Source organism: Plodia interpunctella, chromosome 6, assembly GCF_027563975.2.
Source record: "Plodia interpunctella isolate USDA-ARS_2022_Savannah chromosome 6, ilPloInte3.2, whole genome shotgun sequence".
NCBI classification, from domain to species: domain Eukaryota; kingdom Metazoa; phylum Arthropoda; class Insecta; order Lepidoptera; family Pyralidae; genus Plodia; species Plodia interpunctella.
In genome coordinates, this window is record NC_071299.1 from 421616 (window position 1) to 438379 (window position 16764).

General features: G+C 34.3%; 1 protein-coding gene across 1 annotated transcript in view; it reads right to left on the minus strand.

The window, feature by feature from the left end:
• Positions 1 to 12995: 12995 nt before the first annotated feature.
• LOC128670933 (neuropeptide FF receptor 2-like) overlaps positions 12996 to 16764 on the minus strand; it is a 46993-nt gene continuing 43224 nt past the window's right edge. Inside the window, exons 8-9 of the mRNA XM_053746961.1 lie at positions 16106 to 16186; positions 12996 to 14821 (exon numbers count right to left, since the gene is read on the minus strand). Coding sequence (XP_053602936.1) covers positions 14648 to 14821; positions 16106 to 16186 — 255 coding nt within the window. The 3' untranslated portion in view covers positions 12996 to 14647. The remainder of the gene's footprint in view (positions 14822 to 16105; positions 16187 to 16764) is intronic.

The following is a 16764-nucleotide window of genomic DNA, read 5'->3' on the forward strand; positions in this document are numbered from 1 at the left end:
CAACAAAATAATACAAAATAATCATCACTATCATCACTATTCCAAACCATTAAAAAAAATTGGCTAAGTTACCACATTTCCTTTTCACTGTAATCTAAGTCTGTAGTAGAATTCACATCGTCCCGAGACTGAGACACGATAGGAAATAGTTTTATGTCTTGCTCTAAAATATACACCGTCTCAGACGTGTGCTACGTTTTTTGAGTAGCTCTCCCTGAGCTCAGGGAATTTCGGCTGTGTAACTTATTTTCTTTGCCGAGGTAGGTATTATTTTACGGCGGGAGATGCGGTTCTATTTTTATAGCGTTACATAAAATTTCCTACAATATTCTATTGGGTTTCATATTTATATGAAAACCGTCGATAGTTTCAGTAATTGGTGAATCCTTCTCAGCGTTTTCATCAAATAGTTGAATGATTCATTATTATTTGAAAATTTTATGTGAATGAAAATTATATCCTTATTTGAAGACAATCAACGCCCCATACTAAGCTTGTATCGTGGCTTCGATGGACACAAACACAGAAATAAGCATAAGATACCTAGAACATTGATAAGTTCTACACTGATGTGTAAACTAGTAAAAATATCTGCTTATGCTGGAAATCGACTGAACACTGAACAGGCGTGGTGTTATATTGACGTTGCAGGTTGCGCATATTAGCCGGCTCCTTCAAATCATATCACTGTTCCAAAAGCATAAACACATATAAAAACAGACAATAATATGATAAACTGGTTATATATTTTTTTAATTTTCAAGATATAGTACCAAAAGTTAATACTTTTGTAGTATGTTGTAAGATTGCAATTAGATTTTAAATGTAATTTTCAAGATACAGTGTTAGTTTTGTAGAAGATTCTAGAATAGTTTTGGAAATACTTCGCCAGTTGAATAGCTCGATTATATGTAAATTAGGTACTTATTTACAAGAATAGTTGATCATTAATAGTGAACAACTGAACAACAACAAACAAGTCCTGCGGTGACGGCCTACGTATGCATATTTTAAGAGTTTGATCAAAGTTAGCGCCTGCGAGCCTCGCGGCCTGGACTTTGACCCCACGATTTACATTGTAAACGTATGGGGTGTTAGTTTTACTATGCAACTGCATAAAAACTGTATGTTAGGGACCGTGTAAGTACGTATAAAACTTTACAATAACTAGCGGTTCACCGCGAACTAAAACCTCGCGATTAGTTTGTCGACATAATTTACATACGAAATACCCCAGTCTTAAGTCGTATTAAATGGGGTGTTGTTACTAATGTGGTGTTTAAAATTCAGAAATGTTTATAGTATATGATTGTTTAAAATTCTTCTTGTCAACTCGGCGAATTATCAATTATTGGGGACCAATACCAGACATTACAATTTTTATACTACTGATCAGGAAATAAGCATGCGGCCCACATGATGGCAAGTGGTTACCGCGATCTATGAACGACTACAATACCAGGTCTGTCACACGAGCGTTGTCGAAACCTTTTTACGCCTTTTGAAGAACTTCATGTCTCTAGAGAAGACCACGTCAGACAGCTTAATTTTAATAAAATTAAAATCAAAATTTTATTGACAAAACATATTTCCACGTCAAATTTCCAACTGCATAAGTAAAAGTCATGATAAAAAGTACAAATGACCATAGATTAAAAGACTTGAATGTGTAAACATTGTACGTAAAACTTTGGAGTTAGCAAGTGACGTTTCGGTGTCTATAGACACAATAGCACGATGTCCCGTGTCGTAATGAGAGCCGGGGGATTCTATATGCAGCCTCTACTCACAGATATACAAGGATTCGGACATGGTAATTTATCATTTTCTTTAATTTTTTTTTGTATGCAAAGCTGATGTGGATCACAATTTATATAAATAAATATAAATATATAAATAAATATATTAGGACAAATTACACAGGTTGAGCTAGGCCCAAAGTAAGTTCGAAACTTGTGTTATGGAAAACTAACTCAACGATAATATATTTTATAACAAATACATATATAGATAAACATTCAAGACCCGGGCCAATAAGAAAAATATAATTTTCCATCATGACTCGACCGGGGATCGAACCCGGGACCTCTCGGTCAGGGGCAAGCACTTTACCACTGCGCCACCAAGGTCGTCAATTTACATAGTCGTATTTACTTATATTTACTGATAATGATACTGGGACAATGGATCGAAAAGCCTGGAACCAAGTAAATATTCATTCCAACCGTTGCGTTTTGAACACCATGCAAGAAATTCGTGAGAAGGTCTGAGATGTCAAATTACACGAGACAACAAGATTTTTACAAAAATGACATTATTGCCTGACAAAAACGCCTAACGCCTGACAAAAAACTTATGTCCGTGCTGTGAATCGTTGAGTTCTCTTGTTTGGAGCCGACCCTTTGGCTTCACCTGTGGCTGCCATCAGGTCAGCCTGAGGTACCTAAATAAAATTAAAATGCCGCATCCAAACGTGAAAAGTTATATCTTCAGGGTAAAATTGCCGGCACTTCGTTACAATGTTTACACGGCCCCTCGACTCGCTCACTTCTTAATTTGTAACTGCCACTTAATTGGGTAAATGGGTGATGTTTGGGGAAAAAATCTAGCGAGCATTCGGAGTACAGTAAAAGGCATTGGTTTTATTTTTTTAGAGACTGCAGTAGTTTGCGAGGGGTAATTGAAGGTTTTGGCTTCGGTTATTTGTTTTTATTTAATTATACCAGCAGAGTTTAATAAATTATATTTATAAATGACTTTGCATTAGTCAGTTGATGTTTAGAACAACCTGTAAATTAAAAAGAAATATATTGTGTATTTACATTTATTCGTTATTGTATTGTTTTGGGATTCGTTCAGTTCTTTTATTTTTAATACTAAATTCAAATAAAAATATGTTTCGAACGCCATACAATTAGTTCGATAAGTAAAATAATACTGGCCATTTAAAAAACAAGCAGTAGACATAATTTTTCCAAGCACATCGATACAATCGTGTATCGGTAACATATCGACAAAAAACACACCCGTATTTTATATTTCTGATCACGACTTAATCGTAAATATGAAGGGTTGGCCCGCACCTTCTGGCGTCTATTGCAAAAAGAGAGCGCACTCTCCATAAAATATATCGGGGGTTCAAAACGGCCTCTCGGACCCATACCACCATACAAAAACCATTTACAAACTTCAGGCCATCCTTATCACTATTCTTACAAAAGAATAAGACGACGAACGATACGCTTTTGATTCGAAATGTATAATACGCATCGTGGTACAGGGAAGTCGGTACCATATTACATATTTATATATGTGAAAGCCAGTTACCCGCATATGTTTCTAGCTGTTTTATTCGCGTGAATAAAGTGCGTCTCCATGCCTGCTTTTTTCTTAAGGCTTCCCAGGATTAATAATTACGAATGCTTTTTTGTATGCGAGTACGGCGGCAGTGTGGAATGAGCCTTAATATTTCAACGTCAAATTCGCATTTGGATGTAAAAATTTCCTGCGATATTCAAAATTTGATATCTCGTGGGCGTGTTTTGTTAAATCAACAAGGAAATATTTGGAATCGTCCCTTGTTAGTTATGTGGAATTATACAATCTGGATCTGGAATAATGAATAAGTTGAAAATATTTTACCATATTTTCTAGAAATTACAGAAAAAGAAAATCATAGCGACACCTAATTATTTTATTTTCATTACGTTGTAAATTATGTAAATTTTTGTCATTACATATTATATGCTAAAAAGCTATCAAAATAGCTACAATATACCCAGAGAGGGTTAGCGTAAAGTGGTGGCCATTCATAAAATCATAGAGATCCAAATTTCAAAAATTTAAGTTTATTTTTTAATGCTTAAGTTTATTTTTTAATACAGTAGATAAAGCAACCACAGTGGACACGTAAGTATTAAAGAGAGAATCGAAACGGGAAATTGTATGGAAATATAAAATACAAAAACAACAGTCACCTCAATTACTCAGTTGTTGTTGTAATCACAATGCTCACGATAAATTCCCCGCAGCTACAATGGCGACTTTCCTAACTTTTTGCCAGCGAATAACGAGTTTTTAACTTTGTGGCAAAGCGAAAAATGTCTCTATCTCCTTCACGTGCTAGTGCAAGGGATGAGCGGAGGCGTTACTTTAAAAAGTAACCAGTAGCCTGCGGCCTTTTGAGAATTTACTATAAAATATAGTATAAAATTCGATGTGAAAATGTGCCTGTGAAAAAAGTGAAAGTTCAATTTTTAAATAAATGCTTTAACTTTATAGCGTAAATTATTCCCATACTTAAGTTTACATGTGGTAACAAATCCGAAATTTAAATTCGGAATTCTCTCATTTTGGCTTGGGAAAGATATACCAACATTTTAAAACAAAAACAATATAAGTTTTTGGACATCTTCTCTTTTTAACTTTGTATCGCATGATCAAAACACAAATAACAATGGAGTACTTTACTCTGTACAAACTAATTTTCTATATCAATTTTTGATTAATACGGTCAAGTTTTCATGACGTTTATTTTTGTAATAAAATATCAAAAAATGCGATTAGTATATACGTAGTATATACTAATACATAGTAGTATATACGTAGCTTAATTAAGGAATGTTATTGTTCATGGACATACGTCTGTGAATTACACCACACAATAAGGGTATCCCGAGGAAATTACAGAAGGGAAACGGCCCTACTTTCAATAAAACTGTCGTCTTTATTTAACAGGGCAAAAGTTATCTCGCGGAGCGTTGTTCACTGGCTCCTGAAAGCCGAAAAAAGCGGTCAAGAGCGAGTTGCAAATTACCTGTTAAAGGTTCCAAACTTGAAGTAAGAAAATTGCGTGTGGTTCATAATTTTGGCAACTGACAGGTAACAACAGCGTTCTCCTTGAATAATTTTATTATATATATATATATATGTACTTCAATATTTTTAAAACCTGGTTTATATATACATATATAAACCAGGTATAAGTACATGCAAATCATCCAAAACCGGCGAGCATATAGTATACTATAGTAAAAAATATATAGGAAGCAAGTGAGAATTAACTTCAGCCGATGGGCGTCGTAGCCAAAGATTGCTTTTACCAATCAACAAATGGCTCAAAATAGAGACCTTTGGAAGACAAAAGGAGAGGCCTCTTCCCAGAAGTGAGACACATATTACAGGCTAAAATTCAAATTCAAATTAAAATCATTTATTCAGAAATTAGACCTTCACAGGCCCTTTTTTCGTCAATCTTTATATTTATAGTTATTTCTCACAAGCTACAAACTACTGGCATTTCGGAACGACCACTGCTGAGAAGAAATGCCGAAAGAAACTCATTTGAACAGTGTTGGTCCCTATCATAATATATATAAAAGTACATAATGTACATAGTCAAAAGGTATATCAAAACAGGTTATGATTGTGATCAGAGTGCGGATTATATATATATATCGATGTGAAACACAATTAACTTACATGAAAATATATGAGAAACGAGATGACCAGTTCCCTCTGGCAGCACCCGTTCACAAGTTGACGCATGGGACAGCACCATCACAGATATATGTCTATATATCTGATATAAAGAAATCCATGCCCAACTTTCGACCACAGTACCCTAAAAGCTGTCTTTGGTATCATTATCCTCTCCAGTTGTGAGCTAAACTTAGTTAAAAAGCAAGTAATATTGTGTATTTAGACCTTACTGAATGCCCGCTCGGCTTTTGTAGATGCCTCGCATTTTTTAAATATATTTTTAATGACTTGTTCGCAATTTTGATTCTTGATAATTGTATGCAATTAGTAAAAATATTTTCAATATTTGTAAAAAGATATTTAACAAAATATTCTCAAAAATAATTAATGCAACACGCATGCATCAGACAAAACGTATGGTCGTTTGCTACTATGCTTTTTTTCATAGCCTATTTGTCCCACCGCTGGACAAAGGCCTCCCCTTTTGTCTTCCATAGTTTTCTGTCTTGGGCCGTTTATTTAAAAAAATAAGAACACACAAATTGATTTCCTATTTAATTATGAATGAAAGTTTGAGTACAAAAATCTTAATTAGTAATAAAAAAATGTTATTATTTTTAAATTTTCATGAGTTTCAGTAAATCGTTCTATCGATATACAAAAACTATTATTTTCAAGTTTAAAACCCACTCTACAATGAGATTATTTCATTAAAATTTTGTATTAGAAACAGCTCAAACAAAAGTTAAAATTAATAATAAAAAACTAATCAAATATATTAGTCACATAAAGATCTTGGTTGCAAACAGATAACTGAGAAAATGAGTCCCGTTTTGGTTTAAAACAACGTTACCGTTGACCGCTGTATATTTTATAGAGGGACATACCGGGACATCCCGAGACTTGTTGAATATATCAGGACCCTTACGATGTTTATTGTTCTGTTACCACATTACACGCACTTTCGAGGCTGGTTTTATTTGTCATCTATTTTTGTCTCCCTCTTTCCTTATTTTTTCCTATTTCCAGTATTATTCGGTGACTTCGTGAATCCCTGTTTTAGCATTGAAAAGAAACCTTAAAATTTTGAAGATTCAGCTGTGACTTTATAACCCTTTACAGCCCGCCAGCCTAATGTCAACCCTTCTTAGGAACGCTATTGTTACCTATCATCTGTTAAAGCTATGTGTCTATCATTTTTCTTATTGTTTTTGTGATACATATGAATGAAATTTTAATTGAAAACACGTCGATTTGTATGTAACTTAGATAACCTCTGCTTAATAAATATGAGAAAAAATAATTATTTTTGATAACTATTTAATAAACAGTAATATTTCCTTTTTTGTCGTCAGGAGAAACGTAGGTAATGAAAATGGACTAGAGGTCGTTTTCGCGTGAAACCACCCGATCTTGAAATTTCAGTCTTCAATTCAAATGGTAACTTTCGAAATTAATTATTAAACATTACAGCACCGTAATTTCCAATGTTTTCGTAAACAAAAATAAAGATAAAGTAATGAAAAGTTAAATTTTAACCATCTGCCCGACACGGCGGGGATAAATTCGTAAATTCTTGGCCAGTAACAATAAAAACTTTCGGTCCTCTCTCACCTCCTTAATTCGGCCGAGTTATCTCGGGAAATTATTATCCTGCTGCTTTAAATTGTCTCTTGTTTAAGTATTCATGTAAACATTATTGTTTTAAGTTTGTAGCACTGTATATTTTTTAATTTTTTGGTCTAGGCATGGTTTATATCCGACTCTGGCGTTCGCGGCGTCTCAGCCTCGAATGGAACCAAGAATACGAGAAGAGAGAGAGAGGGGGGAAAATGACATTGAAATTCTGTTCAGTATTATTGTTTTTAGTGTTTAATGAACAGTAGCGGGAAAAAGTATGTATGTATGTATAAATATATGTATGTAGGTTTAACTTACATAAAAACAAGTGTGTGTAGTGTGTGTGTGTGTGTGTAAAGGATAACAAAAGTACAAACAATACACAGTTATTTACTATGAATTGCAGTTAAGTTGCGGCAGAGTATGTAACCGTAAATCTTTGTGAACAAGCTCGCACATGCAACTCGTGTTTTAACAACGAGCCGAATAAATTCGTCTGTTTGTACGTATTGTGTGCTTGTCTGGTGCTCGCTATTATTTTAGACTAGAACAAATTCGATTAAAAGTTCGTTTGAAATAACTTTTATTAGTGCACAAAATATCTTTTACAGACTTAGTACGGAAAGGGGAAAATTTAAGTTCTTTCGTTCTTTTTCACAATATTATATATTTTTGGAAGTTGTTGTACTGAATGTCGTGAATGTCAAGATAGAAGGATTTGGCATTGAGCAAGTCAGCTTAAAATCTGAAGAAATGCTATATTATATTTACAACTGAAAATCCATACTATTATAAAGAGATTATAAAGAGATATAGATTGTAAGATTTGTATTATTGTTTGGAATTAATAAACTCAAAAATTACTAGACCGATTTTGATGAAGTTTAACAGAGAGATAGACGAAACATAGAGGAGCAATATGGGCTACTTTATTATTATGATTTTAACCGAGCAAAAAAGGGGGCGGACCGCTAGTCATCTAATAAATTTAAAATAAAATTAAAACGCTCTTAAGTACTTGGTTAGTGATCAAAATGTAGTGTAACATTTTTGACCATATATAATTCCTTCTTAAACCTAGACAATACAATGTGAAAATTTAGTTTCATGTATAAATAACCCAGTAAAATGCATACCAACTGCAACTTGGTGCATATTTCCATACATTAGTTTACATTTCCGACGCATTAATACTAAATTAGTGTTGAGTCAACTTGCTAAATTAGTTGTTTGTCGTACTTATATGAATGTTAGTTATTGTTCTATTATGTAAATGTTTATTTATATTTGAAACTAACTATGTATATACATACATACCAATTTTAAACTACAGAATTTAATAAAAATAATCATACCTTCAATACCTACTAATATTACAAATAGAAAATACGGCGCCGAGACATGGACTCTTGCAAAAGAAACTATGTACAAGATTGCGGTTGCGCAAAGGGCCCTGGAACGAGCCATGCTCGGCATCAAATTACAAGATCGAGTCCGCAACCTGGAGATACGTCGCCGAACGAAAGTTCAAGACGTGGTCTCCAGAGTCGCGACATTAAAATGGAACTGGGCTGGGCACCTGGCTAGAAGGAATTATGGAAGGTTCATGTAATTTTACGGATCGTAGGACATCCGGCAGATAGATGTGTTGACGATGTAAAGGAAATGGAACATGGACAGAAACTGAATGGGGATGTCCTATGCCCAGCAGTGGATCACGGAGGGCTGCAGATGATGATGTTGATGATGAAATAGAAAATATGTAGTGAGACACATGACATTTTTAATTGTAATTTGCAATGCCATTCAACGTGACAATGCTGTCAGTCTTTTGGGCACGTTACCTCAAGGTAACGAGTTGCAGGGCCTGGCATTTTTTAAATATATAATATAAATATATATATTTTTTTTATAATTTGTTTTTATTACTTCTAATTTATTTTAATGCATTATTGTTTTTTACTGACTACAAATATTTGTATATTTAATGAAATATGGCTTAGAGACAGGCGAAACATTCAGAAGTAACAACAACAACAACGATCGCAAGTATAAAACAGCACAAAAAATATTACCTAAATAAAATGAAACCCCTATTTCATATGAACAACACGAGAGACGCGAGCTCTTGAGCCGCGCGCTCCGGGTCACGGGGTTTGTCGCTACCACTTCGCTTTTGCTAATTTTTAATTAAAAAAAGGAATATTCCATTTTTGAAATTTTTACTTTGGTTACGGTTAAATATTACTTTCCAACCCTATTAACAATCGAAGTGGTGACAGTGCGTCAGACTTTACATCAAAGAGTCAAAATTGATAGTTTGTAATAGCGACCATTAAATGTAATTTTACTTTTGAATATTTACTCGTCTCAATCTATCAAAATGCTTTTATCTTTTAGGACATTAATTTGGATGACTATTTCAGTTTACGTGAGTGGTTTATTTAGTACGATGTCGAGACTGAGCCTTTAATTAAAGTTTAAAGTACTTTTAGCAGTATTAAAACTAATCATTTACAATTTATAGTAATAATTTTGAATTGTTCAATGACGTCTGTTACAATAGACTATTATCTTAGCCGAAAGTTGGTGATACATAGTGCCCCGTATTATTTATATTTGAAACTTTATTCACCGAAGAAAACATAGTACAAATTAAAAGCATTTCTACTATAAATATAGTATTGTTCTTCGTTCTACGTTCGTGTAACTCAGTAACAAATTTCACCAATATCCATCCAGTAGGTTTGGCGTGATTGACACCCACGCGACATACATCTTCAATATTTCACATCCAAGCTTTAAGCCTTGCCCCATTGCTCGGCAAGCAACGTAGCACAACGCAGAAATTAACCTATAAAAAAAATGGAGCAAAGTTTGGATGACACAACGAACTAATTTGAATTTCGAATTCGACGTTCATGAAATTTTACTGATCAAATTTTTTTCATCATCTGTCGATTTCTCTCCGGCCAGCGTCTCATTCAGGTCACGTGCCCAATATTGGGATTGGCTCGGGATGGTCATCAATTTTTCTCGAGAACAGACTTAGATTTAATTATTCAAAAGACGTGAGTGTGTGGTGGGCCTCGGCTTCCTTACTCCGACCAATACTGATAAGTGTTCGCGGACCACTCTATATTTCAATGGTTTGTAACTAGGTCACTATAATACTACTAACTTAATTTGATTTTGCCTATTATAAACTTTTATTTCAAGCTTTAATCTACTCGTAACTTGTGTGAAATTTCATTGAATAATAAATCGTTACACACTTATTATAAAAAGAAGTCCTCCTGCCGCGTCTGTCAACTCAAAAGCTACCATAAGGATTTTTATACTGCCTTCACCAATAGATAGTATGATTCCTGAGGTAGAGGAATAGTGTATATTTTATTATGGTTTTACCTGAGTGAAGCTGGAACCGTCCTCTAGTATTGTATGTGTCGTTAAATAACACTTTACTAAATAGTATGAGCTGATAAGCTCGTATATACTAGGCTTTGCATATAGTATAAATCCTCTTTCTTCAGGTGAGAAGAAGATACCACACGAATGTATTATTATAAATAATATTAATTATTTACTTTAAATATTAGTGAAATAATAATTTCAAACAAAAACTTATCATCATTTTGTAATTAAAAGCAAATAAACAATAAAATGTCGGGAACGAAAATAATTGTGGCTTTCAACACGCCACCGCGAGCGTGACTCGAGCGTCCGAGACGTGAAATTTTAATTCGACCCACAAACACGCGGCCGCGCGTGACTGTACCACGGTGTACGTGTTTCAGGATGCTGACTGTACTTGGGATATTTTCAAACTTCCATTTTTGAACAAAATCTTTTTGAAAACAGTCATTTCAAAAAGCTGAAATTTAAATAGGTTTCGCTTGGCTGTTAATGCTCTTTTTTGGGATATTTAATATGAAGTTATTTGGAATTAGGATTAAGTTTTATTTACATATGCAATCGTGATATTGTTATAAAATATTTTATATTTGTAACACATCAATGCAGAGATGTTGATGTAAAAATAACCAAAGAAAAAGATACATTTCTTTGGTTCACAAAAGTAGGATATCTACTTACCTCAGAACTAGTATAAGACGTACAAATAGAGAGCTGTGACGTACACACCTGAGATGTTATCTGAATAGTGGCTGTCTGGGTTACCGAGCCACTCTCTATGAACTTCAGGTACTAGAAGTACTTGTATATTAGCCTTATAGAAGCTTCTATTTAGTTTTACTTACCCCTATGTTCTATAGAGATGGTAATGTAATGGTTAAGATGTGGATCTAAAGGTCCCAGGTTCAAGTACTAGGTTTCATTGACCACCACTTGCTTTCGGTGGATGAAAACATTGTGAGCAAATCTGCACACTGGTTGATTATTAATTTGTGTGTGAAATGGAGATGGCAATGGCAAACCAAAATAAAGTAGTTGTGTGTGTTTCATTCCACGGTTCTGATGGTTCAGAAATGAGGAATACGACTATGAAGAAGATCCCTATGTTTGTTTGTAATCAAATCTTGCAAGTTAAATTCTTCCTACATACTCACTGTACTAACAAGTCATGCTTATAAAAATAAAGCGAAAGGCTTTATTTTTATAAGCATGACTTGTTAGTGCACCCAGTATCGGCTCCTAACGATTGCAATAAGATCGCTCTGATGACAATAAAAGATACAGATACATTTTAATTTTCCCAGGAAATATAGGTATATGAGACGCGAATATTTGTATGTAAAAGAGAGGCAACAGCTGTACAATAACTAAGGTCAATCACAAATCGTATTACTATAAATCGTTTGTATTAAGTAAATGTGTTTTTTTTTATTAAAATTATGAGAATATACTTAATATTTTGTTTTTATTGTATGTAAACTATAAATTATGACATTCTATTTTCATTAACTGCTGCCGTATCATCTAGTAAACTAACATCCATGACACTGCAGCAACTGCGCTGATAAGACTAGAATTTACGGAGAACAGTATGTATGCAACGCTTTGTAGGTTTACGGAGATGTAATCTAACGCGAGGGTATGATAATTTGGAATTAATCAACAAATAGGAGCCATGCTTAATCGTGCTCCGTTGTTTTCTCTATAGGTTTTGACACTGACGTGCGTTGACGTACGTCGAATTTTCATACAATTTCTACGTTGTTGTGCATGTCAGCGGATGTCAAAATGACGAAGTGCGACGGAGCCAATGAAATAAAAGAGAAAGCTCTTGAAAATTTTTGACAATAAGAGAAAAATATAATAACTATTGTACTAAATTCATTTCAATATATATTCACAATCAGCGCCATCTGATATTTGTGTATTGAACTATTCTGCTCTATTCGCAGATTTTTCGTCTGTACTCATTATATCGCCATCTAACGTGTGTTAGTGAAACTAAAATTTTCCTTTTTGAGCTTTTCCTTATTATCGGTGTTGGGACAAACTGTTGAACCGGTTGTTGTGGAAATACGAAAGATGGCGCTACACGAATCCTCACGTTGAGATTCGTCGACGGACAACACAGAAAGGCTCGTGTCCAATTGCTCAGTGTCGTGCGCGTTTCGTTGTAGCTAGCTATTTTGTGCTTCGTTGGTTTTGACACTGATATGCTCCGTTGTTTTCTATAGGTATTATTGATTTGAGTCGACGTACGTCTAAACTTCATACAATATTTGCATTGTTCAGCATTATCTATCGATAAACGTCAAAACGACGAAGAGCGACTGAGCAATGGATCTTACGTAACATCTGTTAAAAGCCAAGAACTGTTAAAAGACAAAATCATTAATATATACATAAGCATACAGAATTATAAATAATAAATTAAAACAAAAAACTTAAAAAAAAAGGTTTTATTTAAATGCTCCAAAAACAAGACATTACAATTTTCCTTTAAAATTTTTACTGTCAAATTATAACGTCATTATAAACAATTTATATGACCATAAAAGCTTGTCGCGAAGTACATGATTTTCGAAAATTTTGGAATTAACCCTCTCTCGTTCTCATGTTCGTATATTTTATATTTGACAGGACGACTATAATGACGTTAACCCTCCGTGTGAATATAGTTACCTATTGGTTATCAAGGCTTTTTATACCATACTAGCTGCGCCCTGTGGCTTTGCTCCCATGAAGGATTCGACATACATTGTACTCCTATACATGTTATAATTTACCCGTGTACCAAATTTAGTATATTAATTTAATCATCTTGCAATCTAAAAATGTACCTAGTTAATTAAAATATTTGGAGGTTTCACCTATACTTTCACGGCCGGCCATTTGCCTGATGTCAACCCAATTTGGAAATGCTGTTGTTGCCTTAATAAGTAACAACAGCATTCCCAAATTGCTATTAGGCTTTACTTCCTTTCGGCATGAATATGAAGATATGAATTGTCTAGAGCAGGGACAAGACTATATCCATATTTTTTAAATTCAATGGACAAAATTAAACAAGAGACAATACATGTATCACATTTTAATCAAGATTTTCGAAGAATTCAGATTAAGAATATTATTAGTACACCAATATAAAAACATACATATTTACATTTATTTTACAGAAACAAGTATACACGTTTTGGTCCAAAGAGTTTTTTAAACATTAAACTTCTGTCGTAAAATTTCATTTTTGATATGATAAAATGCAGTAAGTAGTAGGTAATTTAGATTACCCACTAACAAAAGTGTTCTACAGAGCTAAAAATAAAAAGCTTAGCTCAAAGAGAAATTACTTCTGCTAGCGATTGTACCAAACTTTATTACATCAGACTTAATCTTGGACCATTTTACATTTTGAATTACAGACCTTTTTAGAATTTTCTTGACTTCATTTCAAAAAAAGAAGTAAATACCTAAAATAAGTATACGCCTCTTCAAAATCATTTTCTATTTATGCGTTAATGAAATATCCCAGTAATGCCGGCTACACACTATCGTCGAACTTAGATGCCGACGCGAATGCACGAACATTGCGTAATTCACAGCAGTACTTTTATTTACCGCAATGAAAAACCAGCAATGTATAAAGTCCCCCAAAAGTTAGGCGAACTATTTCGCGATAATATAAATATAACTTTTCATTGGTGGAATTGTTCCTCTATCTCACTTTAATACCATTCAGAGCGTTAAACTACATACATAATCCCCATATCCAGGCATCTGCGTAGCCGCATCAAAAATACGGGACTCCCGGTGTATATAGAATATCATCCACAATGTCACTTAATCTCGTGCTTCCCGGGAAAATAATATAATAAAAAAACTACATCGCTGTCTACAGATTTTTCATTTCAGAAATAACAAAAGATAAATCAATATCTTTTTCCCGGGTTCAGCGTCTCTTGTGAGAAATCTTTACCCTTAATTAGGGCTTCCAACTAATGTTGGTACAGGGCATCAAAGGCGCCGCTGTATCCAAGTCTTAAGCATGACTCATCTTCAAACCAATCCAATACCTACACATTTTCAGTCTATAACACTTCACAGATACCTAATCGTATCTATGCGCGAGGTAGCATCAGCGTTTGAAGTCTATATGACCGTGCCTCTGCAGCATTTCTGCTGATAGAGCATGCGCAGGCGCAGTTCTCCTGGAAGACCTGGTCACGTGGCTGAGCTGTGTGGTCTGTCGAGTCTCATGTCGAGGCATGGTTGCGCCGTGGGTGTGGCCGTTGTGGCGTAGATTGTTCATCTAGTAATATAATAGAATATAAATATAATATAAGTAAATTATACTACGAGCCCGGCCCCAATACTCATTTGTGCTCCGTTGTTTTGAAATCCGTCGATAGACAACGTAGAAAATGAATAAAGATTCGACATACGCACGTACATCACGTATCGTACCTACGTCAATGTCAAAATCTAAGTGTAACGGATTACAACGGAGCAGCAAGACAAAACGTATCAATGAGGCCTGGCCAAAGAACAGTTTATTTGTCTATTTATAGATACTTCATTATTCATATCAAGGTTTTCTCAATACCGAGACTTAATAAACTACATTAAGTATGATTGGTTTCGCGGTACCTTTATTTGAAGAGACTCTCAATTGAAAAGTCTTCTAATGGGCGAATTTTAGAGTCACTATTACATAAGTTTTCCATTTATCTCTCTCATCTGAGCGTTTTCCTAGTCTTCCTTACCTGTTGAGCGTCGGAGCCCAGGGTCTGCTTTCCTACACTTTCTCCACTTCGCACTGTCGTCGGCATTTGTTTTCCAACCCATAATTACGAAATTTAGCCAAACGTAGCTGAGTTTTTCTACCTTTGGTTGGAATAAAGACATGACAATATATCTGTATATCGGACCCTGGGCTCCGACGCTCAACCGCTGAAGAAGAAACCGGGAATACGCTCATATGAAAGAGAGAGAGAGCGTTTGCCTATGTATAATTAGCGCCCATTTCTAAAAAAAAACTATGATTCCCTGTCAGTGACAGACTTAACACGAAAATGTTAATCTCCAAGAAATAGGTAAAGCAATAAGATGAAAAAAATAAAAGTAAAACAAAGATAACCAGGCAAACAGAAGTCTTAAAAAATCATCGCTTTTGATATGAAGGTCACGGCTCACGGCCGCTTCGAGGATTTACGACAATATTCTTTTGTATTTGTTAGGATTTCCCTTTAAATAGCTACCGTGAAAATAATAAGTGGCCCTTTGCGAAAATGATCGCTTCTTTTATGTAACTTCTGTTTGTTTTTACGGGGGAAATCGGGGGGGATCTTGTCAAAGTTTGTATATTATTATTATCATCTTTAGCCCTCCGTGACCCACAGCCTGAGTCTCAGTTGACAAATTGAAATACAAATTATTTAAAATTTTGCCTTAGTTTGTAAATTAGTTATATATAGAAACAATTAAGGACTCTTTATAAACACTGCAATGAAAATTAGCTACGTATTTTATTAACTTTTGTCTTCTATTATATTCATATGACAGAACTATTCATTGGAATTAAAACTTTATTCACCTGCAAATAGCACCTTTTGTGTGGTTCGTGGTAGAGGTCGTAATCACTAGAGGACCCGTCTGGCTTTTGTGTGCAGCGCCACTGAAAACATAGTCATTAATTAATAAGGGTTTGATCGTGACAGACTTAAATGGGCTAAAATTAATTATTGCGCGCGAAAACTTCAGTAAACAACGATAGTTATAACAAGTTTCTCTTTAAACTTCTGGCGCTGGTTCAATTAATTTACTACTTTTTATTTTTGATGAAAGAGTTCTAAAGCGTAGTTTGAACGCTCGAAGTCATGAGTACGAAAATGGGGTACAGACTTTCTGTCACAGAGAAGATTTTCTATTTTATTGTATTATTTATTATATTGTTTCACATTTGTATGTATGTAAACGCTGAGATGGAAATGGGACCATGTCTGTAATCGTTGTGCAATAACAGAGACTTATGGATCTCGTGCCAAAATGTGCAAAAGAAAGATAATCTTATATTAATATATTTTTCATAAAATCCAAAACACAATGGAACAAATCTTCTTTATATGATGGCTTAGAATCGTATGAATATTGTAACCATGCAAAAAGTGAAAACTTTTAATAAATATATTTTCCTTATAAAAACTCGATTCTCCATATTCATTCTTCGAGATGTATCTCTCATGATAAATTATT